The following is a 23,912-nucleotide window of genomic DNA, read 5'->3' on the forward strand; positions in this document are numbered from 1 at the left end:
TTGAGGCCATTCCCTCTTGTTCTGTTGCTACTTACGAGGAAGAAGAGGTTGACCCCCACCTTGCCACAACCTCCTTTCAGGTAGTTGTAGAGAGCTATAAGGTCTCCCTTGAGCCTTCTCTTCTCCAGACTAAACAGTTCCCTCAGCTGCTCCTCATAAGACTTGTGCTCCAAGTAGAACCCTGCTGGTGGTGGGGCTTTGAAGTAATCCACATTCTCGCTGTGAGAAGAACAGTAACATGTTCTGTTGAGTCTGTCATTGGCTTGCCACAGACTTGTTTGTACATACATCATGTTTTCTTATTCATGAGATAATAGAAATAAAATCACAGAAGAAATATCTCTCACTTGTTGACCATGTGTGGGATATACCTTGCTTTGTCAAGGACAGGTACACTGAGATTCTTGTACCATTAAGAAGCTTGTCCATCTCTATCTGAATATAGAAAAACACTGAGAAGTAAAGAATGAATGAACGATGACTGGGATGGCAAATACTCTGCTGATTCAAGTTCTTGCTGTTAGAGATATGTTTATAACAGCAATACAGTTCTAAACAAATGCCAAAGCACAACTCTAAAACAGAATACAACTGTTCAAGGAAAATTACTTTCCTGTCAATTGACTGGTGTTTCAGTATGTGTTCTTGTCAGCATGAGGAAGAAGTGTTAGTAATTTTTTTTTTAAAGTCCAGTTTTCTTTACAGATGTCAGGTTTTTATGGTGACAGCTGTGTTATTAAATAAAATGGACTAAAATGGACTAGGCCTTGATCTTTAGCCCTGGGAATAAATAACTGAACATAGCTCATGTCACGAAAGTGAAGGCTTTCCCCTGCAAAACGCATGTGTGTAGGCAGTTTGTGAACATTCTCTGACCTTTGGTAACCTCAAAATATGCTTCAGGGCTGTACAAGAGAATGTTAGTAGTCAATAGAGCTTGCTAATACTTAAACAGTAGAGAAGATTGTGGACATGAGCTCATGTTTTGTCCCTGTTTAATTTACTTGTATAAACATTATCAGTTTTATTTAACATTTTTGAGCCACATTCTATTCCTCTATTCCCTAACAGGAATATCAACATGCACATGTCTAGCTGTAGTAATATTATTGTAAATCATTTCTTTGATCCACGATGGTAATGCATGATTTATGATTTAGTATCAGTGAATAATTCATCTTTTTTTTTTTTTTTTTTTTTTTTTTTTTTTTTCTTCTGATATTATTTTGCACCTGATGACCTGGGTTCATTCAATATATTCTGTGATTATACTCTGCTGTGGTAAACTAACATTCACGTCAAGCTTATCTCACATGGACTTGGATCTCATTTTGCCTAGGCTGGTCTATTTTAGTTTAGTTTAAATAGCACAGGAAGTCTTTTGGATTTTGTCTCCTTCAGGGAAACAGAAAGAGTAGCTTGGTATTACATTTATTAGGATTAGTGGATCAAATGAGGCAGCTGGTTTGACATTGGAAAGAAGATAAAAAGACCATGTTTGAAAACATTTCCCTCAACTTTTACATTTTGGCTGTAAGGCACAGGTAATAATGGACATAATTCTACTTCTTCAGGGTTTTGGAATTACAACTTCTCTTGCCTTAAAAAAATGAATGCAAAATTGATAATAGGTCTTTAAAATATTCCTCAAAAGATTGTAAACAAAAGCAGATTTTATTGCTGATACAGGAAATGGAAAATGGTTAGTTAGGAAAGCTTCTACCGGTGCAGCTCCTCAAAAGGGGAGAAATTTGTAGATATTTCATGTTCTTTAAGATGCTTGGATATCTTCACCAAATCCTAGGCGCTTTCTTCTTCCAAAGATCAAGGTACATCAAAAATATTTTGTTTGTATATATTAATTGAGCTTAGCATTTTCATTACCATGGCCTACTGGTAATAGTTTTAGTTTCTGTTCATCTCTTCAAAAATTATGCAAAATTCCACTGAGTTGCCTGTATTTTTTCTGACCATTTTTCACATTTTTCATATCCATCTACTGGTTAGTCTGGATTTCAGCAAGTGAGAGACCTCTTGTGGACAGACATAAAAAAAGCAGTGTTACTGTATGGTTTACCCTCCAAGTTTTGGTACTTTAAACAATGACATAAATAGTAAAGAATTATTATCAAATGTAACTAATCAAGAAAGCTTATCAGGTACAGCAATTTCAGATTATTTCTAATCAAATGAAAATAAAACTTCAGACATTTTATAAGTAACTGTTGCTGGACTGATGTACTTATGCCAACTTAATTTTCATGTTGTTAGGCACTGGTAATTTTCCCTCGGTGCAGTCAACCACAGCAATCAGGACAGTACAGTAAAGCCTTATTTCTAAAATAACTGTATAGCATTGCAGCATGTACTTATTCCTTTCAGTGAGAGGGCAAAATATGAGAGCAGTGGAGGGATCATACGAATAAAGGTGAGAAACAGATTTCTGTCACAGAAAGCTTAAGGTTGAAAGGGGCCTCTGGAGGTCACTTTTTCCTATCCTAGCATGAAGATCAAGTCATGTCTTAGATTCTGCATGGACTTTTGCAGGTGAGAGACAAAGCAAAAATGTCTGAGACTATTATCAGGATCACTTAAAAAGCAAAAACTTACAGGCAGAGAAATTGTGGCATTCAGTGGTTCTAGCAAATGAGTAGATGGTCTGCCTCTAGACAGCTGGCAGCCTTTGGAAAATGACTGCAAGCACATTAAGGACTCAACTGATATTGACTCTAGACTGCATTTCAGTCTAAAGGATTAAAGACTATCAAAATAAACTAACAACCCTGGAAAAAAATATTAGTGTGAAAAAGAAAATATTGATATTAATTTTATCAGGATAGTGCTAGTTATAACGACATAATACCTAGTGTCTTGGCATACCAAAGTGCTCTGTGAATATTGGTTAAACAAGCTTTATTGCTGTTATATTATTACCATTCCACTGTGGAAGAACAGAAAGAAAAAAGGAGAATTAAGTGACCTTCCAGGTTCACAGATGACATGTGTAGAGGATTATGCAAGTATACAGGGTTCTGAGTGTGCTCTGCATATGAGGCCATCTATCAGCTTCTTCGTCTTACTTCTGTAGCTGAACAAGAAATCTTAGGCTTTAGAACTTCCAGTACAAAATATTTTAGGGTCAATATTAAAAGCCACCTATGGTAAATATCAGTTAAGAAAATGTTTGACACTTTCCACGTCTATGTAATTTTGCCATGGTATATGAACCTAAATTATTATCATTATCAAGATGTTAAATCAAGATGGATAGTGCACAGTTAAAATAAATATAGGCTTGAACAAATGTGCAATTATTTTAAATGAGGATTTGGTTTCTCGCAAGACATAGCAGGCTCTATAGTTGAAGATTCACATTAGCTGAAGACAGAGATTTTTTAAGTTAAGTCCTGTCTCAGCCTGAAGGAGATAAAGAACATAAGGTTATTCAGCACTTCAAGAACAGCAAGATGAGTGATCACTCCCTACACAAACATCCAGAGGAACTATGCAACTCCCAGTTTGAGCATTCTGTGACAAGGCAGATAAGTAGATGTGAGTTACTTTATATGCCTAACAGTAGAAACCAGTGAGGATATCCAGACAGATGTAATAGGACAATTTGGCAAATTATCAGCTGTAATTCAATGTTTGGTTGTCAAAAATACATTATCTTAAGCCAAGCAATGAATCTTTAGCTCAGTTTTAATTTCTGTATCCTAAAAAAATGTTTGCAAAAATTGGAAAACCACCAAAATTTTAGACATATTTAAAACTTTAAGAAGGATGCCTCAGGAAAGTATCAGACAACTTAGACAAAGTAAATATCCAGAAGTATGTCAATCCTTGAAAAAAAAAAAAAAAAAAAAAGACATCAAGTCTTTATTTCTAATATAATCCAGAATATGAAAATATCCCAGACATGTTGGTGGTGAAGCCAGAGCATCCACCACTGCAAAATAAATAAATAAATAAGAAGAAACAAGGAAAAAATATTCTATTATTTTACCTTCCTGATACTCTGTGCTTTAAAATGAGCATTTTGCTGCCATGTAATGAGAGAAACATGCATGCAATGCCCTCTATGGGAAAACTGAGAATATAGATGGTTCCAAAGCAGTGAAAGAAATGTAATGGTTACCTACTTTTCAGTAAGCGAGGTGCTTAAATTTACAGAAATCTGCTTTGCTTTTTATTTCTTTATTCCATCTGCTCAGTTTAAGGGTGAAGGTTACTTTTGTTTTCTTTTTTTCAAGCAAAAAAAGAGTCCGGAAGAATAGTAAAGTTAATAATAAAAGCTTATATCTACTTTTGACATGACAGGAACAGTTAGCAGATACCAATCGCAAAGAACCAAATATTGTTGCCACTTTCCAAAAGCAAAAAGGAATAGCAAATAAGTTAGCAGTGTCTCTTCAATAAAAAACTGAAATAAACATACACAGGAGTAACTTCCCCTGCCTTCACTTCTATGGTGTGTTCCTTGGCTGTAGTTCAGCGAGTCTGGAAGGTGTGGGTCATGTTTAATTGCTGGAAGTTGTGTCAGTACTGTGATGCTCTTAAAGAATACTAGGCAATGTGGTTTGTTCTTCAGAGCAGAGTAGTTTCTTTTTCTGACCTGTTAGCACTAGCTTTGGATGAATCATGCTTGCTTGCTTACTTGTTTGTCTGTTAGGTTTGAAAAGGATGCACTTTATTGATCATGCCCCAGTTTAAGGAACTGAACACAAAAGGGACACAGAAATGTTAAGAGTTCCAGCTGTTCACTGGTGTTTGAAACTGTGGTGTGCAGGCATAGAACCACGTAATTCCATATTCCATATTCCATAGACAGTTCTGGTCCTCCACAACACCATAGTGCTGTATTTGTATACAACATTCATGTACATACTTTACTTACGAAATCTTGATCCAAGTACTAAGTTTGGCTCTATGTAAGCAGATCCAGAGCTCACTGAATTCAACTACAGATTAAAATATGTCAGGCTAAGTAAAGCAGAAGTTGCTGAAGAATTTGCAGAAAAGTTTTGATCAGTTTGCCAAGGTGAGATAACACTATTTATCCTACTAAGAAAACTTGCAGTGATTTGTTTGGGCATAGGATGTGACTCTCCTATATTTTTAAAACAGAAATGTTGTTACTGTTGTCTACTGGGAAAGACTGCCCAAGTTCAAGGCCAGAGCTGTGAACCCAACCTGAAGATAGGATACCAATGTGGAATTGTCTTCAGAGCTTGTTGTGTGAAGGGTCAAGAAGGCACAGATGTGTCCATCAGTGATGATGCTCCTAAAAAGGAACAAGGTATGTTGCAAGTTATAAGAGACTGAGACAGAAAATGATAAGGGTTACAAAGAATGCTTGTATTTGAAAGAATTTCTGCTGCAGTTCCTCTAATTTGAGATCTCTTTTAGTGATACATGTATATTGGAACTCATTTTTTGTCTAGTCATGGCTGAAATGTGTATTCCAAGAAGCTAAACTACTGATGCTTTTAATTGGGTTTAAAAGCCAAATAGACTTTGCCAGCTATGTGGAATTCAAATGTTTCTTTTAGTGTGAGACACATACCCACAGATTTGAAATGCTGTGAGGACTGATCATTTCTAAACAACATGGTGTCTGCATTTATTTGATGTTGTCAGAAGAGAGGGAGTCTAGACAGCAGCAGCAGCTCTTGCCACACCTGTCCATACTTAGTCCACAGAGCTGAAGAGAATCAGCAGACTGATTCTTACAGACCTGTTTTTGACTTTTTTTCATCTTTCACTCAACAGACTTAGCTGAAACTGCAGAAAAGTCATGCTGTAGGATGTTGCCCCCTTCATGGACAGCTGAGCACTGAATATATGTGCTCTGGCTTGTAGATCATCAGTAGCAGGTTTTAAAAAAGGACTACTTAAACTCAAACCCCACTGCAACAAGATGCACTAGTGTGCCTGAGCCAGTGTATTATCAGAGCCAGTGTGTTTCATATCTTTGAAATTTTGCTTATGTCAGTGTACATCCTTATCAAGTAACCTTTAGAAATAGCCTGCCAATTTCTTTGTGTACTGTCACAGCAGGGAAATTGCCCTTGTCCATTTGCTCTGGCTGAAGGGCATGTAACTGCAGGGTAGATACCTTGCACCTAGCTTACTGTGTCAATACTAAGAATTTGCAGACTCAAATTATTTGCATGTCTGGAGAAATATATCAATACCTGAAAATGCAGAATTGTAAACACAACATGCAGTATTTCCCCACTGACTCCCGTGGGCAATTTGCACTCACAAAGACCCTTGATATGAAGACATCAGCAAGCAAGGCAGGACAAAATTCTCATCAGTAAACTAAGAGACAGCCACATGGATGAACATATGACAAATATCCCGTAAGTCAAAGAATCTATGCCTAAAAAAGGCAGAGCAAACAACGTGAGTGGACACCTCTCTTTGATTTTGTAATACAGCACCTTGTGTTTTTGTTGTGCAATAGCAAGGCACACAGGGGTTATGCTGCAAACGATAAGACAGAGTGACTACATGTATGATACCTTCTTGGTCACATGAAGAGAAATCTCTGATGCTGTGTCCCAGAAGTACTCTATCAAGTCAGACCAGACTTGAGCAAAATATTTACAGTAGTTTCTGTGTGACCAAAATGTACCATTATGGCCTGAGGGGTCTGTGTACCAACTCAGCCTTGTGCACACAAACTTACTTCCACATCCATGATGTAGTATTTTCTTGTAAGTGACCATGGGTTGAAAGGCACATGGACAAGTACTCCCATTCCCAAAGTATTCAAATCAGTGGGGATTGGGGAAGTCCATTAGCTAATTCTTTGGCCAAAGATGGGGATTCGGAGAGTGTATGTATCCAGCCCTTTTGTGCCTTTCATGTAGAGTGAAATAACTCTCAGGACACATGTATGAGGCTAACGTATTGCTGATCATGAAGTATAGTTGGAAGAATGCTATAATTAGGTTCCCAAATGTTGGGTGTGGAGTTTTTTTGGAATGGAGTCTAAATAAATAACTGAGGTTAATCTGATTTTCATTAAAACTGTAAGTACCCCAAGCTACTGGAAAGTCAGTGGAAACCAAGCATGCCTCAACAACATGTTTTATGAAAATCAGGTTAAGCTCTGGTTAGAAGCCTAATGGTAAGAACCTGCATTTGAAAATCTCAGCCCATATATAATCTATGATCACAGCATGACTTTCATACTGAATCGGTCAGATGGAAAATACCCCATGGGCATATGCATTTGAATGTCAAATTTAAGTATGAAATAGCTGTAAAATATGTAAATAATGCTCTTTAATTTTGTCCTGTTGTATCCCAAAGCTCTGGTCTGAACCCCATCCCAAGCAGGCAGCTTTTTACTGTTAGAAGAAAAATGCTTTCTCTTCTAATGCCTCTCTCTCCTCTTTTTAGTTGAAATTTCAAAGGAGGAACTAGACCAAGAAGATCCTTATCTGCATGATGGCTGCAGAGGTAAGTCACATGACTAGTCCTGTTAGCCAGGTCTTTTGTGATTGCCTCCAATAAAGTTTAGCAGACTTAGATGTAGTGATTAGTCAAAACCTTTTGCTTAAGCTAGTTTTGAGTAAAAATAACAGAATCAGAATCCTTTTGAAGAAATAGTAAAGCATTATGGGATGCCTCAGTTGTTCTAAAGGGAGACATTATCTATCATGGTGAAGTTAAATCTTAACCAGCTGAAGCTTGAACAATACATTTAACTTTCATTTAATTTCTAGTTGATAATACTTCTGTTGTGTTATTTACTGAATGCATGAAGAACTCTGGATTCTTAAGACTACGTGAATGCTATATTACATATGTGAGTTCTATTGGGATGATCAGAATGATTGGATATAAAATGGGACTTGTTTCCTTTTGAGATGCATCTCTTGAAAAAAAAAGGAAGAAAACTGTCTAGTGTCCTCATTAATTGAACAGTTCTGTCTCATGGGAAGAATATGTTGTTGGGTTATTGTTCTGCTAAGTATTCTGATTTACTGCTTGTCACATGTGATTTATATGTCTATAAACTTAAAACAGCAGTGATGTATTATGTTCTACAAGCATTTCAGAACTAAGTAATGTATTTAGGTTAAAATCAATTTAATGGACTTCAATTCCAGTTGAGAGATGATTTACTGTGCTGCATGTTGGATTGCTATTAAATTCTAGAGAGGTTGGAAATGTGTATTAGGTCATTAGCTAGTCAAAGCCAACACTAGCACTAACTCGTCTCTAGCTGCCAGTGATGTACAAGAGATGACATAAAAAATGTGTTACATATTTTCCTAGCATTATTTCTTTACGTAGTCAGTTGTTGCCTTTGTCAGTTAATCAACTGTCTTCAAGAGATATATTGTTGTGACTAATTACAAATGAGAGTTTCTGTCTGCAGTATATTTTCTGATAAACTTGGCAAGCTAAAATTACTTGTGATTTTCCAAGCTTCACCAGAGGGAAACTTAAATTTCTTAAGAAGTAGAACTTCCAATAGTTTGTTTTGGAGCACTGTCATGACACATGAGGAAATAAATTATATTATTTCACCATCTCAACAACAGATTTTACATTGCTTAACTGGAGCCCGCATTATTAGCAGAGGTTCAAAAAGCAGTTGCTGGCCATCTCAGCTCAAGACTATTCCATGTAGTGTCATTGCCTTTGCCAGTGCTTTGTCTGAAAAACTATTTTCCTGTTTTCTGTTAATGCCTCTCATTAGAAACTGTGAAAGTTTTAAAATTTGTTTTCTTTAATTCACTTGAAAGTTTTATTTATGATAGCTGCGTTTGCCCACATTGGTTGTGTTGTCTCAAACTTTTTGTTTAATGCCTATCCAGACATTCTCTTGAAAACCAAAAGAAGATAGACTTGTAGTGAGAGTCTGTATGAATATCATCAATATTGTTAAAACAATATAGTTGGAAGTATGTAACCCTTTTTCTGTTCTGAGAATATCGAAAGGATAGGTACCTTGGTCCCTGGTGACCCACAAAAATAGGTCTCTGCTTCAGTCCCTACCCTCCAACTTCAGATATGAAGCTCTTACAGCTACAGACAGTCATGACACCCATGACCAAGATCTGCAAGAAGAAACCATACCAGCAGCCTGCAGTGGATATCATAAAAAGAAACTCTGTGTGTTTATAGTGAATAACTCCCTGTTAAAAGGCACTGAAGCTCCCCTCTGCTGGCCTGACAGGGAGTCTCAGGAAGTCTGCTGCCTCCCAGGAGCCAAGATCAGGGATGCTGCCAAGAGTTTTGCACCTTATCAAGAGCACAGACTACTATCCACTATTACTCTTTCCTTTGGACTTGCACTGCAATCCAGAACATGGGCAGAAGCAAAGAAGATTGTAAAGCCACAGGAATACAAATGAAGAACACTGATGCCCAGCTCTTCATTTTTTCCAGTTGGAGGAAAGAGGGAAGCCAGAAATAGATATATACTGTACATCAAGTCCTATCCACTCCTGGCTAAGTGGTTGATGCTGGCATGAGAGTTTTGAGTTTTATGACAGTAAGGCTTTCTATGAAGATTATAATCTGTTAGGGAGGGATAGGATCCACCTGTCTAGAAGAGGCAGGGCAATCTTTGGCAGCAGGCTGGCTGACCTAGTGAGGTGAGCTTTAAACTGAAGGGCTTGGAATGTGGGGTCCAAAATGACAGTGCTCATGCCACTGCTACCAACTGGGAGTCAGCCAGGCCAACCAAAACAGTGACAAATTTTCCTTAGCTGCATCCTGTGACATGAGCCAGAAGGCCAGCCACCTCAAGGGTGTGTATAGCTATGGAGGATCCCTTGCATCCCTCTAGGGAAACATGCATCCTAGACTGTTTTCTTCTCTGATGTGCCTGTGTATCAATGCGACTGGAAATAAACAGGAAGAATTAGAGATCTCTGTGTGATCACAGGGCTATAATTTCATTGTGATTACATAAGCATGGTGGGACAGCTTGTGTGACTGAAATGTCATGGATGGCTAGGTACATTTTAGGAAAGACAAACCCGCAAGACAGTGGTAGAGTTGCTTCTTATGTGAGAGGACAACTGGAATGTATCCCTATTTATGTTGAATGAGTGGAGAATGGATAAGAATTAAGTGGCAGGCTATTGTGGGTGATATCGTTATAGGTGTTTACTTCAGGTTGCCTGATCAGGTGGAAGAAGCTGGCCTTCTACAGACAGCTGAAAGTAGCCTCATGATCACAGGCACTGGTTCTCATGGGGGACTTCAGTCACCCTGATATTTGCTGGAAAAGCAACACTGCCAGGCACACACAGTCCAGGAGGTTCCTGCAGTGTGTGGAAGATAACTTTCTGATGCAGGTGGTGGAGGAGCCAATGAGGAGAGGTGTGCTGCTGGACCTTGTTCTTACAAACAAGGAAGGATTGGTTGGGAATGTGAAGGTTGGGGACAGCCTTGGATGCAACAATCATCAGATACTGGAGTTTAGGTTTTTTATAGGAGAGGCAATAAGTAGGATTGCAACCCTGGATTTCAGGAGAGCCAATTTTGACCTCTGAACACCTTCTTTGTTTCAGTCCGTACTGCTGAGACTGTCCTTAGAGAATCCCAGACCCTGGAGATAAGAAAGAGAGTCTGGGGAAAGAAAGACTTCCCCTTGGTTGAGGAGGATCTGGTCAGAGATCATCTAGGCAAACTCAACACACACAGATCCATGGGCCCTCATTGGATGCGCCTATGAATACTGAGGGAGCTGGCAGAAGTGATTGCCAGGCTGCTCTCTTGAAAGGTCATGAGGAATGTGAGAGGTGCCTTATCTCCATCACTAGGAAGATGATGGAACAGCTTATTCTGGATGTCATCTCCAAGCAAGTGGAAGAAAAGAAGGTTATCAGGAGTAGTCAGCATGGATTCACCAAGGGAAAATCATGACTGACTTCCATGATGTTGTGACCAGCTGGGTAGATGAGGGGAGAGCAGTGAATGTTGTATACCTTGACTTCAGCAAGATTTTTGACACTGTCTCTTACAACTTCCTTGTAAGTAAGCTTAGGAAGTGTGAGATAGAGGCATAGCCAGTGTGGTGGGTTGAGAACTGGCTGACTGGCAGAGCTCGGAGGGTTGTGATCAGTAACAGAGTCTGATTTTAGGCCTGTAGCTACTGGTGGTCCACAAGGGTTGCTCCTGGGTCTGGTCTTGTTCGTCATCTTCATCAGTTATCAAAATTAATGGATAGAATGCATCCTCAGCAAGTTTGCTGGGAAGAGTGGTTGACACACCACAAATCTGGGCAGGCTGGAGAGTCAAGTGGGAAGGAACTTTATGAGGTACAACAAGAGCAAGTGCAGAGTCCTACACATTGGGGGAATAATTGCAAACATCAGTACAGGTTAGAGTCTGACCTGCTGTTGTGAGCTGTGCAGAGAACCTAGGTGTCCTGGCGGACAACAGGTTGACTGTGAGCCAGCAGTGAGTTTGTTCTTGTGGCCAGGAAGGCCAATGGTATCCTGGGATGCATTAAAATGAGAGTCACCAGCAGGCTGAGAGAAGTTCTCCTCCCTGTCTACTCTGCCCTCGCAAAGCCACATCTGTGTCCAGTTCAGGATTCTTCAGTTCAAGAAAGACAGGGAAATTCCAAGGATAGTCCAGCAGAGGGCACTAAAGATGATCAAGAACCTGGTGCATTTTCCTTATGAGGAAAGGCTGAAAGACCTGGGACTTTTCACCCTGGAGAACTCTGAGAAAGGATCAATGCTCATAAATATCTAAATCAAGTAGATGAGGCCAGGCTCTTTTCAATGGTGCCTAGCAACAGAGAAAAGAAAAGGGGGGGGAGGGGGGGAAGGAAGGAGGGAGAGGATGGGGCAACGGGCACAAACTGGGGCATAAGACTAAATTATTCGCAGAGGCCCCTTCCAACTCCTACAATTATGTGACTAATTTATTTCTGAACAAGATCAGATAAGCCAAATTTTGTGTAAATTTTATAGTGTCCTCTCTGTCACCAGAACAAACCTAGCTCTTTTCCACATTCTTTGTGGAGGCATCTGAGCTCCCAGCATTTTCACTTTGTGTTCTAAAAATGATGAGTTATGAGCAACTGTTTAATTTACTTCCTCCTTGTATTCTTTGTTGATAAAAGGAATCAGTAATTTCAAACACTTCCTCCTGTGTTCAGCCCTTTCCTTCTTTTATATATGTGCATGTCTAGTTACTTTTAGAATAAATCAGTAAGCAACCTGTAAATCAGTGGTTTGATTCAGTCCCTATATTAGGCCTTCTAATTTTATAAGACTTCTTAAAATCTAATTAGGTGGTGGTCCCTGCTCTCAGCAGTGCAGAGACACAGGATCCAGTTATGTCTGCTCGTGCTTTGTTGGATATCAGCTTCAACCAGATGGTGTCAACTGTGAAGGTAAAAAAACTAAAAAATATTTCCTTGGTGATTATCAACATGTTTATTGTAAAAGTCAGTCAGAAGATATCATAATATTCTTACATACACTTATCCCAGGTGGGGAAGGGTGTGAGATCTTAAAAAGTTTGTTTAAATAGAAAGTTGGAATTAGTTTGAAGGTGGAATGGTAGATCAATAGAGCAAGTGGAGAATTCAGAGTAGAAAAGACCAAGGAGATGTTGAGATTTTTATTGTGAGTAAAACAAACAAAATCATGCTTTCTTTTACTGTAGTATATAGTAAATAATATAACAGATGAAATAGAGTAGAATTGTTCAGCCTGCTGACAGGAAGTTTGAAAGTTGTTGATGTTGTTAATCATAGGGAATACTTGAGCTATTCAATAGTAAAAGGTGGTACTCATCAGGAGTGCCTTTTTCTCTCATTGACTGAAGATGAAAGCTTAGTAAGTAGACCTGATACAAAATTCAGAGTTATAAATTAGATACTGATGATTGATCAGATTAACACTAGCCCAGTGTGAAATATAAAAAGGAAGAACTTTTACATTTGACACCTATGGGTGCCAAATACTCTCATAGATTCCAAGAGAAAATGAAAAAATTCCAAAATAAATGTTTTTCAGTAGCTAGAAAGTAGAATGTGAAGAATTGCAGTCTGTGGGTTGAGCAGTCCCTAGGCCATGCATGGGTGGAATTCAGAGCAAAGTAAATGTTTCTGAAAGTTAGCCTCATTCATGAAGTCACTCTAGTTGTCTCCTACTAGAAACAGCCACATGGATAGTTGTTGGTCCTTTGCTCTCATTTAGTACAATTTATTTCCATTCTTAAATACAGTGAGCCAGCAGTTGTTGGTCCTGTTAACTGTGGGATCAAATTGTCTTTAACACTCTTGAGAACATAGACAAGCAGACATGTTGTGAGCTTGTGAGTTTGTATCCTTATGCTCAGAATAATGACTGTTTGAAGCTGCTTGAAGGTATGCCCACAACTATCCTTTAACCTAACCTTTTCTCAGGGATTTTTTATTTATTTATTTTTTAATTTACTCTCTCTCTTTTTTTTTTTTCCCTTTTCTTTTTGTTTGTCTCTCGTTTTGCATGTTCTAGATATTAACGAGTGTATCACTGGGACACACAGCTGTGGGATTGGACAAACTTGTGTCAATACGTTGGGATCTTTTCGTTGTCAGCGGGACACCAGCTGTGGAACTGGTTATGAGCTAACTGATGACAGTCGTTGCAAAGGTATGTCCTGGGCAGAGAAACTGAAATCTCCCAGACTTGTGTAAAAAGAAAGAAAGAGTGACTAAGTTTTTCAGTTTTAAAATGCTAAGGCAGATGCAGCATTTGTCCTCAGGAAGTTTGTTACCGAGGGATTCTGTTCTTAAGCACAGTGTTATTAAGAATGTAAAACTTGAAAAAACAACAAACAAAAAGGTTAAAACTAGTGTTGTTGACTAGCTATGTTTGAGGAAAAAAAATGAAATAAAAGGGGGAGGGGGCAATAGGCTTTTGTATTTATTCGATAAATGACTGATTCCAAGTTTTGTCTAACTCAAAATACACAGTTATGTAAATCCATGCTACCTTTGCAGAGATACAAATTAGCAGCAAACTCTATTTATTGTAGAACTGATTTTCACCATAAAGAAGTACGTTCCTGCAGAGCTTAGAACTGTTTAAAACAGACTGTAATTTTATTGCATTGAGTAAGTGAACTTTGCCAGAATTCTGGGTAAGGTTTTATTATAGGAACTGATCAGTGAAGTGTATTAGAGTAGGGGGATATGTGAGAACAGAAATAAAAAGACCTGATGAACAAACTCCAACAGAAAACCCAGAAAATATGCAGATGATAATTTTCAAAGTATTATGATCTAACTTTGCTCCCTTTCAAATAAAATTTCTACTGATTTAAATTACATCAGTTTTAGGCCAATAAATTGCTTACCAGCAAGTATTAACAATATTTCTCTGAAAGTGGGAGTACAGCCATTAAATTATGCATGCCATTAGCTTTAGAAATTTCCTATCTGGATAGGATATGTTAATAATGTTAATGATTAACATTATGCTAATAGTAATGAAAATGGAAGAGGAATGATCTTAGTATATAGTTTTTAAAAGCCTCATAAAATGACATGTAAAATACTAATACTTGTATCATTACTGAATTGAGCAACATGTAAAACACTGCTGATTTACCCCACATCAGCATTAAACCATCAAAAATTTAAAGCAGGCTCCATAATTATTTTCTTAATCTCACAAGATTTAACAGTTTATCTCTCTTGTTTTGTCCACTGCATTGATGGGAAAGATTAGGCATCCTATAGCTCAGGATTGCCTTCATTTTGATAATTTAAGGAGATTTCTTCCCACTGCAAGGTCGCAAACATAAGATTTTAGTTATTTGCATGCAGACTAGGTTTCATTCCTGGACAAAGCCTTGTTAACCCTTATCTGTTTTGTCTGAATAATAATTTATTCACAAATATTTGTTTTCTATGATGAAGTAGAGTGGACTATAAAAGTAAGCAGAAATCATATGCATTTTAAAGCAGAATAATTTAAGGAGACCTTAATATGGATGGGATTCAAGGCCAACTAATTTCCTTTTGAAAGAAATGAACAAGGTCTACATTGAGTCTAATGTTAAAATTAACTCTTGGACGTGTAATTAAGTTGCACTGACTTCAAAGTTTAGCCTGTGCGTAAGCACAGTGCTGAAACAAGATGGAACACTGCTGAACATGGTGCTTCAGATACACTGTAGTAATTTTGAACCTTATAGTTGTGAGAGTATGCAATGTTATACTAAACTCATACACACACGTATATGCTTTTTTCCCGAGATTCTGTTTTAGGCAACAGTTCAGATTGATTATGGTTCATTGCGCTGAATTGCATGAGATATGCTATGGCTTTAACCTGTCTGACATTTTAAATTCTGTGCTGTGTTTTAAATGTGTTGAAAATGTTTGTCAACCTCCTAACAAATTTTTTTTGTGATGTACCAGATATTGACGAATGTGAGACTGGTACTCATAACTGCCCCCCCGATTTTATCTGTCAGAATACTCCAGGATCTTTCCGTTGCCGACCCAAGCTACAGTGCATGAATGGGTTTATACAAGATGCTCTAGGCAACTGTATTGGTAAGATATACTCTTATCTCAGCGAATGCTTAAGTGCTGCTTAAGAAATAAATTATAGCTTCATTGGGTAAGTTCTGAGCTTCTCAAGTCATTTTTCATGCATGTATGTATTTTTCTATTATGTGTTTTTTCTCTTTTTAAAGATAGAGGTTGGTCCTGCAGGTAACATTTATGGGAAAACAAACAAACAAACAAACAAAAAACTTCTGAATACAACTTAATTATTGAATCTATGAGATTTAAGTACTTAAATTATGTGGCTGTGTTTGAATTTTTGTTAAGTCTTTGGGTTTTTGTTGTTTTTTCTTTTTTTATCTGGAGAAGAAAAATCAGGAAAAAAAGAAGTGATATGTTTGATCTCCCACCATCCAAAAGATTTTAGCTAGAGTTTAGTACAAAAACTGTAAATTTTGATGTCCTCTGTAACAACTTCATCTATACTAGCATGCAGAAGTTATACAGGCATATATATACAGGACTTAGTAGTCCTATTCCCCTTTAGTTATGGCTTATGAAGGATCTTACTGTGTACAAGTGATGGTCCAGTTATAATACACTGTAGAGAAAAGTTTTATTTTAAAGACTGCTTATGAACTGTTGTGCTAATGCCTTGTTTCCAAGACCTGTCAAAGTATTGTGAGACTTCTACAATATAGAATTAGAACCTTTCTGTAAATACAATACAATTACTACTTTCCAGCAGGCTCCAAATGAAATTGTCTCATGTGATCTACCAATCTATCAGTTACCCCCTTAAGTATTATTTTCAAGTCTCAACCTAACTAAATTACCCCAGCGGCAAAGCATGTTTTAAACTTGTGGAACTGGCTGAGCAGCAGCAGCTGCCAGTTCTAGCTCATTGTCAGTCCCATGTTCTCCTGACCATCTCATACTCTGCAGCGCTGAAATCCGACACTGGCAACACTGATGCTGAAAACAAAATTGAAGCTTTTAAAATGAAGCTGATGACTGTGCACAATAAACTCTTTGAGGGTTTACGTCTGCCATAGCTAGCACTAGATCCATGGCTGTAGGAGTTAGCATTCCCGCACTGACATTAGTAAAGCCACACCAATTTGCAGCAGTAATAGTTATGTCCCCTAAAATAAAATAATCACCAAAACAATTTTACAGGTGGATTTTACAATATATGAATCAAAGGCTGCTCTATGTGGATGTAGGAGGGAAAATGTATGAAAAATTTACTGCCTTTCCAGCAAAGGAATACTTTGCTTAATACCATCCCAACTGGAAAACAGTAACTCTTCAGCAGTTAGCAATGCCACAGTACAAAATTATGTCATGTCTCAGTGATATAGGCAGAAAAATTTTAGGCTAAGTACACACACGAAGCTGTACATTGCTGAAGGTTGTGAAACAGGCTCATACATTCGCAAGCAGTGACTGCTCCTACAGACCTCCAGATTGCAGATACAATAACATTTCAATTTTTATGAAGGCTGTCTCCTGTAGTCACTGATTTCTCAGTCTGAAACTCCTTTTCCCCAAACGAATAGCATGTTGCTAACCATGGTTAACAGCAAGTTCCCTGTTTTTCTAGTTATGTACATTGCACTAGATCACACTCTAATGTAGATTAGTTTCATCTCATTACATATTTTGGGTTTTTACTTTTTAGCTTTATTTTTAATAGACAAAGAGTATCTGTGTCACGAACTGATATGATGTGTAGTTTGTAAAAAGATAAATAGTGGAGGGATGCATAGTCTTTTGAATACATAGAAGAGCTCTTAAAGTTCTTACATGTTTCTATGGATAGCCTATTGTGAGACAAGGCAAAGAGCCTATTATGAGACAAGGCAAAGTTTCTATGGTGAGTACCCAGTTGAGATAATTAACTGAGTTCTTGATCATTGTGCTTTTGGGGGAGACTTTCAGAGGTTTTTAAATTAGTACAAATTCTATAACCGATTTCCACTGCTTTTTCATACCTCTCCCAGTCTTAATCCCATAGGCCAAATTACATAAATTTGTGCTTTTCCATGAGTAGAGCCTTTCAGACCATGAAGGATGTAAGAAACATGTTCAGGCAGCAGATTATTACATTAACTTGCTGTGCTCTTGCAGATATCAATGAATGCTTGAGCACCAACATGCCGTGTCCAGCTGGTCAGATATGTATCAACACTGATGGCTCATATACCTGTCAGCGAATCTCACCCAGCTGTGGCCGAGGTTATCATCTCAATGAAGATGGAACAAGATGTGTAGGTAAGTAACAGTTCTGAAGAATAAAACAGTTGAAAGAAAATGGAACACACCTGATTATATCAGCCTGTTTCTTGAAGTCTACCCAAAGTCTTGTTTCTACAATCAATTTTTAACCTGTTTATGTCCCAGCATATAAACAGTGGCAAAGATCCTCTCTGCCCTTCAAATAATTCATAAAACTCTATATGCAAAGAAGAATTAAAGTGATGGTAACCCCTGCAAAATGGCATTATCAGTGGCCCATCTGCCACTTAGTGTCTCTCAAAAGATAGTCAAATACAGCTGAAAGGCATACATGCCTTGATCTGGCATTTAGCTAAAGTGGCTTTTTCAGAGAGGTGTTATGCGTGTGTTTTTAATTATTTCAAAGTTTGCATTTATTACTGTGATCTTACAGCAGTCAGTAGTTTGATCAAAGCCTTTCTATTTCAGAACACTTTACAAGTACCACTGAAGGAAGCTTGTGGCATGCTTGTAAGGCAGCAAGAATTTATACCTTGTTTTTTAGATGAAAAGGGCACACAAATATGCATCTGAACTAAGGGTTAACGTTTTGCTGTTTTCTCAACTTGCATGCTCATAATTATACTTCCAATCACTTCTCTTTTTTAAGATGTGGATGAATGCTCATCTTCTAATCAGCCATGTGGTGAAGGACATGTTTGTATAAATGGACCAGGCAATTACCGCTGTGAGTGCAAGGCTGGGTACTCTTTTGATGTCATCAGTAGAACTTGTATAGGTAAGTTGCGCCTATTAACAACGGCATTATAAAAAATGAACCTGAGTAAAATACATTATTGCTCTCTGCAGAATCTTTTTCATCTGAAAGTAAAATCGACCGCTATATTGCTTATATAAATCTAATAGCACACTATAAAGATACTGATACTTTAAAGGGAGATGTATTAGTATTGTCAACATGTACTCGATTACATTGTTAGAAGCTAAGATTATGAGAGTGCATGTAATTGTTTTCTGTGATATTTTAACATGCACTTACAGCAAAACATTCCTTTGAAAGATCAAAGTGACTTTCTTCTTTATACAGTTAATTCAGTTGTGCACTGAGATTCTTCTAAATGAGTATTTTGAGCAAATCTTTCTCTTTCTATCAAGAAAATTTGCATCTGGAAAATAAAAATCAAACTCAAGACCACATTCTCATCCAGAATACTACTGTAGGGATGCCAGACAATCCACAGATCTCTGTATATATTTATCATTGCAGATATCAATGAATGCAGACGCTATCCAGGCCGCCTTTGTGCTCACAAGTGTGAAAATACTCCTGGTTCCTACTACTGCACTTGTACCATGGGATTCAAACTTTCATCTGATGGCAGGTCATGTGAAGGTACTGCTGTCATATGTACTGACCATGTTGTATGAGATGTAACTGCCGTTGTTCAGCTATTTTTGTTTAATTTTAGCTGATAAGGCTGCATTGGAATAGCATGTTAAATAACCCATTTGGTGCCTTTGATAACATGAAGGCTGTTATGATTAATCAAAGCCACTGCAGTCCACAGTTCCAATATATTACTTCTTGGCTGGATGTTGTGACCTGTTCTTCACAACCAGCCTTGCTAATACCCAGAAGTAAAAATGTGAGTGTGTTACTAATGATTCCCTCCAAGTCACATGCCTTAAAGGACAGTGGGAAACAGATAGCACATAGTAGCTTATACTGCCAGACCTTGTTGAGAGTGATGCTTCCAAAGCCCAATACTTCCAGTTATTTTTTCAAATTCGTGCTTCAGTCCTGTAACAGGAGTGACAAATATATCAAGAAATTTGAGTTTCACATATTTAATTTTGCGTTTCAGATTTAAATGAGTGTGAGAGCAGCCCCTGTAGTCAAGAGTGTGCCAATGTGTATGGCTCTTATCAGTGTTACTGCCGACGTGGCTTTCAACTTAGTGACATAGATGGAATTTCATGTGAAGGTAAGAACTGTCTTTGCAGATAAAGGATGAGTTAGCATTTATTGTTCGCACCAAATCACACATAAAGAATTCCATACAGTCTTAACTGTTGCATTTTAACATCTGATTCTTCTTGGTATTTTCCTGTGAAACACTGAAACTGTATTTAATGAAGATCTCCCATTCATGTCTTAGTCTAAAAATACCTGTGCTTGAAAGGTATCGTTTTGTTGTTTACGGTGAACTGTATCTTTGCATACTCTTCTGTCTTATTGGAAATGTGTTGGGTTTTGTTTGTATTGTTTTGGTTTTTTTTCCAGTCAACTAACAGAATTTCTTGTCTTCAGGAAGTGAAGATACAGATGTGTGTGTACTACATCATATTACTATACAGTATTTTATGTATCTTCTTTTTGTGGCTTGCTCTGAACAAATGTTTAAGTAGGCTTTGCTCAAATACTAGGAAGATGTGGTTGGCACTCAGATGACAAGTTCTTGAAAACACAAGTCAGATGTCTAGGATTTACTAGACAGTAAAACCACGGGCAAAACATCAAATTTTACCTTTTATAAAAATAGAGATAATACTTTTCTCTTTCTGCCTATAGTGAAGTTGTTCAATAATGCGTCAATGTGAAGTGTCACTACGCATATACAGAACAAAATCAGACTGCCCCTTAGGCATTTATATTGAATTTAAATTTTCATTCCTCCATTTATTCCTGACACCTTTTATTGACTCGAACCAGCCTTATTTGATTTTTTTTTCTACCCCCAAACCAGAATCATGAAATAGTGCTTGAACCTCACAACATGAATACCATACGTGTGCTCTTGGTTGAACATGATGCAGACATAGTAAATTAATGCTGTTTTCTTCTTGTAGATATTGATGAATGTGCTTTACCTACTGGAGGTCATATCTGTTCTTTTCGGTGTATTAATATTCCTGGGAGCTTTCAATGTACTTGTCCCTCCACGGGTTACAGGTTGGCACCCAATGCACGCAACTGCCAAGGTATGTCCCTTTAGCTGCATGGAGACTTAATTGTGGGGGGATTGTGGGCTTCTGAAAGGTTTTGAGAAGGTTTTAAATTTTAAAATAAGTCTTTCTTACATCTTTATAGGCAAAGTAATCAATATCAGTTTGAAATCTGTAGAGATTAATATTGTATTATAAAAAAATAAAAAAATAAGAAGAACCTGTAAAAATTTATATAGAATTCCTATAGAATGGAGTAAAAATTTTATAACTGTATTAAAGAATTCTAACCAACTCAAAGAAGATTCCCACTGTGAAATGAAGTAAATTAGTTTAACCGTCAAAAGGAAATATCATCATGCTATGGACATTTCATCAAATATTTAGGTCTTGTCCACTTAGTGGCACTGCTGCTCTTCCTTTTCTTGTTCTTGCCTGTTGTTTAGGTTAGTTTTCTTCTTTTTTGTTCTCCTGCCCTTGCTACCCAATCCTGTAATAGTGCTTAATTGCACCCCATATTTTGTTGTCCCTAATATGATACTTTCATTATCTGGCACCTGCAAATTCAGGAAAAGCATGTATTTAACCCACTGTTCTTGTTCCGTTTGGCAGATATCGATGAGTGTGTTACAGAAACTCACAACTGCTCTTTCAATGAGACCTGCTTTAATATCCAGGGAGGGTTTCGCTGTCTGTCTTTGGAATGTCCAGAAAATTACCGCAAGTCTGGAGATACGTAAGTACTTTTCTTTTCAAAGGTACAATCTTCTGGGCTGACTCTCCTTTATGTCACACTAATGCTGACTGAATATGTAAGGGATTCTGGCAGATAAGTATGTTACTGGTAGGCTTACAATGTACTTTGCACACACTCTGGTCTCTTCCTCATAGTTCTGTTACAGCCCCTATAAAATTTGCCACGTGTCAGCTGTTTGCATTGTAATGATCTCTAGAGGCATACACTGATGTTCTTTCTCTGGCTGCCCTGTCTGTTAGGAGGGTTATGTTCTGCTACAAAATTCAGACTTTTCTTTCACCCTTGGTTTTTGCTTACTATTACACTCCAGTGACAGAATCATCTTTTATACTGTCTCTTAACCTAGGTCAGGGAAAGTCTGTGCATTCTGATTTCTAAAATAGTAGACATAGATACGGGAGTAGGGGTAGCAGTCAGCACATTTACACCCATCCAAAAGTGCTAGCAATGTGGAGAAGTCGCAAAATTTCAGTAGCATAACAATATGGCTGATGTAGATGGCTATTTTTCCTCCTGTCTCATGGCTTTATGGCCACCCTGTACTCCAGATATTTTTTAGAATGCTGCTCAACATTCTTCTAATGTACACCATATCCAGGTAAGTGTATGCATCAGCTGGAGAGGAAAGCTGATACATCACACTGATTGTCAGCCTGCTATTGCTCTTCACAGTGTTCATATATCCATAATCCCTTAGATGAAGTTGAGTATTCTGTACCTTGCCTGTAAAACAAAACTGGTGCTTATCTTCCTCTGAGAGACTTTGTGGAGTTAGTTTCCATTTAAACCTTAAGCTGTAAAATGCCATGTAAGTAGTTTAGCAGTTGTATTTGATAAGAATGTTTTAGAAATTCATCATATAAAAACAGGTATTTATGCAATATGCTTGTACTTCAAAAGGCATCAGTAGTAATTAGATTTTAGATTACTTTTGTCACATTAGTAAAAAAGAAGTGTCTCATGACATGAATGGACTGTTTATTTGAGATATCATGTAACCTAATTCAAAAAAACACATTTGCAGTGGGCCACTAAGCAGAATTAGTAAATTTTCTCTCTTACAGAGATCCTAGAATTACAAAGTTCATTCTGTTAAATGGATATAAACACATTCCATTTTCATCTTGTTTGTGGTTCTTTTTCTTCTGTATTTTTATGTATTGAAAATGTTGAAAGTAATGGCTATTTGAGAATTTAAGGATCTTTTTTGGAAGTAATAGAATGTCTGAATTGTTTTTCTGTCTGGGTTGTTACAGCTCTGTAATGGCTTACTCTGCCTAACTCAAACAGATTAATAGGGAGAGATTCTTCTGATGTGCCAAGACTATAATTAGGCAGTGAGTCAGACACAAATCCTGTAGCTGCTCAGTAAAGTTCTAATTATTTTAATTATTTGAGTTATTATCTTCTTGGATTTATTAGGCTTCTCCCTCTCAAAAACTACAGACATAGATCCTAAATGTATTGTCAAAAAATGTCATTTAATCGATGAAAAAGAATACAAGTATATTATCCTTATTGCAAAAAGTCCAGGTTAGTTTAGTGGACAAATACTCTTATGGTTCACCAGAGTGATTCAGCATGCCTGAATCAAGGTGTATATTTTGGGTTACCTTGTAAGCAATGGGGATCAGTTCCTTAGGATAGTTCTTTACCACCCTTTCTACATCCAAACTACTTTATACATTCTTGAATCATTTATTTTTTTGCATATATGAGGCAACATAGCTGATAGATAACTTATCCTTTGCACGATAGCGACACTAAATCACTTTTTCACCTAACCTTGTGCCAAGGCTCTAAAATCAAAACAGTTGGCTTCTTGGAACGCCTATCTGTTATCAATACTAGTTTCCTCTCTTTCATTCAGAACACATTCCAGTTTCACCAACTTGGCACATGATAAGAAAGACAATACATTTTCTTTTCCTATCATGTTGGCAATTCATAAGACTTTTTACTCTATACCCCTAATTTTCTTTTGATCATCTATAATTTAATGAGTCTCAATCCTTCAAACAAAAGTTTTTTTATTCTGATTTTTCCTTAAAGTTCTTATGTACAGGCAGCAGTTGTCAGCGATCCAAAAATTCCATACCTAATACCTTTAAAGCAGAGATGGTTGCGATTAGGTGATGTAATTGCAGGATTCTCAGAAGCTACAGGCTGAAAGCTCGGAATGATGTACAGATACACAGCTCTGTGAGCAAACACCCTGCGTAAGCTTCCTTGGAGACCAGCAAAGTGCCTGGCATGGTGTGGTCCATAATGTAATAACTTTTAACTTTTTGAAGGTCATAACACTTTTGCTTAAATTCTCTCTGCTTTGTTTGTTGTTGTCGTTTTTTTTGTTTGTTTGTTTGTTTGGGGGGGGTGGTTTTTTTTTTTTTGTTTTTTTTTTTTTTGTGTGTGTGTGTGTGTGTGTGTATGTGTGTGTGTTTGCGTGTGTTTTTAGGGTTTTGT

The 23,912-nt window shown here is 37.5% G+C and overlaps 1 protein-coding gene across 4 annotated transcripts in view; it reads left to right on the forward strand.

Moving 5' to 3' along the window:
• Positions 1–23,912, forward strand: part of FBLN1 (fibulin 1) — an 80,977-nt gene that overhangs the window by 23,216 nt on the left and 33,849 nt on the right. For all 4 annotated transcript variants that reach the window (XM_015870504.1, XM_015870512.1, XM_032446525.1 and 1 more), the window contains exons 4-14: positions 5,128–5,299; positions 7,417–7,476; positions 12,287–12,388; positions 13,500–13,637; positions 15,413–15,550; positions 17,639–17,782; positions 18,396–18,524; positions 19,014–19,139; positions 19,612–19,731; positions 20,597–20,728; positions 21,305–21,428. In XM_015870504.1, coding sequence (XP_015725990.1) covers positions 5,128–5,299; positions 7,417–7,476; positions 12,287–12,388; positions 13,500–13,637; positions 15,413–15,550; positions 17,639–17,782; positions 18,396–18,524; positions 19,014–19,139; positions 19,612–19,731; positions 20,597–20,728; positions 21,305–21,428 — 1,385 coding nt within the window. The remainder of the gene's footprint in view (positions 1–5,127; positions 5,300–7,416; positions 7,477–12,286; positions 12,389–13,499; positions 13,638–15,412; positions 15,551–17,638; positions 17,783–18,395; positions 18,525–19,013; positions 19,140–19,611; positions 19,732–20,596; positions 20,729–21,304; positions 21,429–23,912) is intronic.

Source organism: Coturnix japonica, chromosome 1, assembly GCF_001577835.2.
Source record: "Coturnix japonica isolate 7356 chromosome 1, Coturnix japonica 2.1, whole genome shotgun sequence".
Classification (NCBI taxonomy): Eukaryota; Metazoa; Chordata; class Aves; order Galliformes; family Phasianidae; genus Coturnix; species Coturnix japonica.